We start from the raw sequence: 1709 nt of genomic DNA, 5'->3' as shown, positions 1-1709 counted from the left end.
GGGGTGCGGGGCGGGCGGGGGTGGGCCATCCGCCGTGGCTGCCTGCCTCCACCACCACGCCAAGCGGCGCGAGAAAGAGCGCCTGGTCGCCCTGGGGCCCGAGGGTGCCGCCGACACCCCCTTCGAGTACCAGGTAGGGTCGGCGGATCGTGTCCCCTGCGCCGCGGGCACAGCTCCCCGCGCTGGGTCCAGGAGGGCAGAGCTGAGCCGTGCCCTCGCTGCAGGAGCTGTGCCGCCAGCACATGGCGGCCAAGTCGCTGTTCGGGCGGGCAGATCCGCCCGCGCCGGCCGAGACCTCCCGCGTCAGCAGCGTCTCGTCCCAGTTCAGCGACGCGCCGCAGGCCAGCCCCAGCTCGCACAGCAGCACGCCGTCCTGGTGCGAGGAGCCCGCCCAGTCCAACATGGACATCTCCACCGGCCACATGATCCTGGTGAGCCGCCGTGTGTGCCTGCGTGTGCAGAAGCTGCCCCTATTGCTGGTGTTATACCTGCTGCAGAGTGTTTGCACGGGTGTGTGTGCGCGTGTGCACAAGGGTGTGTTCCTCCTGCCCCCTGCTGCTGGTGTCACAGAGTGCTTGCACAGGTGTGTGTGTGTGTGTGTGAACACGCATGTGTGTGCCAAGTGTCTCCCTGCTACTAGTGTCAAACCTGCTCCAAAGTGCATGTGTGTGCATGTGTAAGCAAGCACATGTGTGCACACAGGTCTGTTCCTGCTGCCCTCTGCTGGTGATGCACCTGTTCCAGAGTGTGCGTCTTGTTGCTGCTACCAGCTGGTGGTGTTGGACTTGCTTAAGTGTGTGCGTGTGTGTGCGTGTGTATGTTTTTTCACATGTGCATCTGTGCATGTGTTCACATGTTCCAGTTGGGGATGTCAGACCTGTGCCAGAATGCATGCCTCTGTGTGGCTGGGTGGGTGTTTTCACATGTGCATTTGTGTACGTGTGTGCACATATTTCATAGATTTCATAGACATTAGGGCTGGAAGGGACCTCGGAAGATCATCGAGTCCAGCCCCCCGCCCAAAGGGCAGGAAGTCAGCTGGGGTCATAGGATCCCAGCAAGATAAGCATCCAGTTTGCTCTTGAAGGTGTTCAATGTAGGCGCTTGAACCACCTCCGGTGGCAGGCTGTTCCAGACCTTGGGGGCTCGGACAGTAAAGAAGTTCTTCCTTATGTCCAGCCTGAAACGATCTTGAAGTAGTTTGTGACCATTCGACCTCGTCATCCCTTGGGGCGCTCTGGTGAACAAACGTTCCCCCAGATGCTGGTGGTCACCCCTGATAAACTTGTAGGTGGCCATCAGATCACCCCTGAGCCTGCGCTTTTCCAGGCTAAAGAGCCCCAGGGCTCTCAGCCTGTCATCGTAGGGTCTGCTTCCCTGACCTCTGATCATGCGCGTGGCTCTTCTCTGGACTCTCTCAAGCTTCTCCACATCCTTTTTGAATTGTGGAGCCCAAAACTGGACACAGTACTCCAGCTGCGGCCTCACTAAGGCCGAGTACAGGGGGAGAATGACGTCCCGGGATTTGCTTGAGAAGCATCTATGGATGCAAGCCAGCGTTTTGGTCGCTTTACTAGCCGCCGCATCGCATTGCAGGCTCATGTTCATCTTGTGGTCAATGATGACCCCCAAGTCTCTTTCTTCCATAGTGCTAGCCAACATAGCACTGCCGAGCCCATAAGGATGCTGCGGGTTTTTTTTCCCAGGGT

The 1709-nt window shown here is 58.6% G+C and overlaps 1 protein-coding gene across 1 annotated transcript in view; it reads left to right on the top strand.

Annotated features, from left to right (window-relative positions):
- The window catches only part of PTPRN (protein tyrosine phosphatase, receptor type N), a 17291-nt gene that overhangs the window by 11787 nt on the left and 3795 nt on the right, over positions 1-1709 (top strand). The window contains exons 13-14 of the mRNA XM_025191520.1: positions 24-133; positions 225-431. Of these exons, the coding sequence (XP_025047305.1) occupies positions 24-133; positions 225-431 (317 nt within the window). The remainder of the gene's footprint in view (positions 1-23; positions 134-224; positions 432-1709) is intronic.

The sequence above is a fragment of the Alligator sinensis genome, unplaced genomic scaffold (genome assembly GCF_000455745.1).
Source record: "Alligator sinensis unplaced genomic scaffold, ASM45574v1 scaffold673_1, whole genome shotgun sequence".
NCBI lineage: Eukaryota > Metazoa > Chordata > Crocodylia > Alligatoridae > Alligator > Alligator sinensis.
Note: the sequence above shows the minus strand (reverse complement) of the source record. Positions and strands in the feature narration are given on the sequence as shown.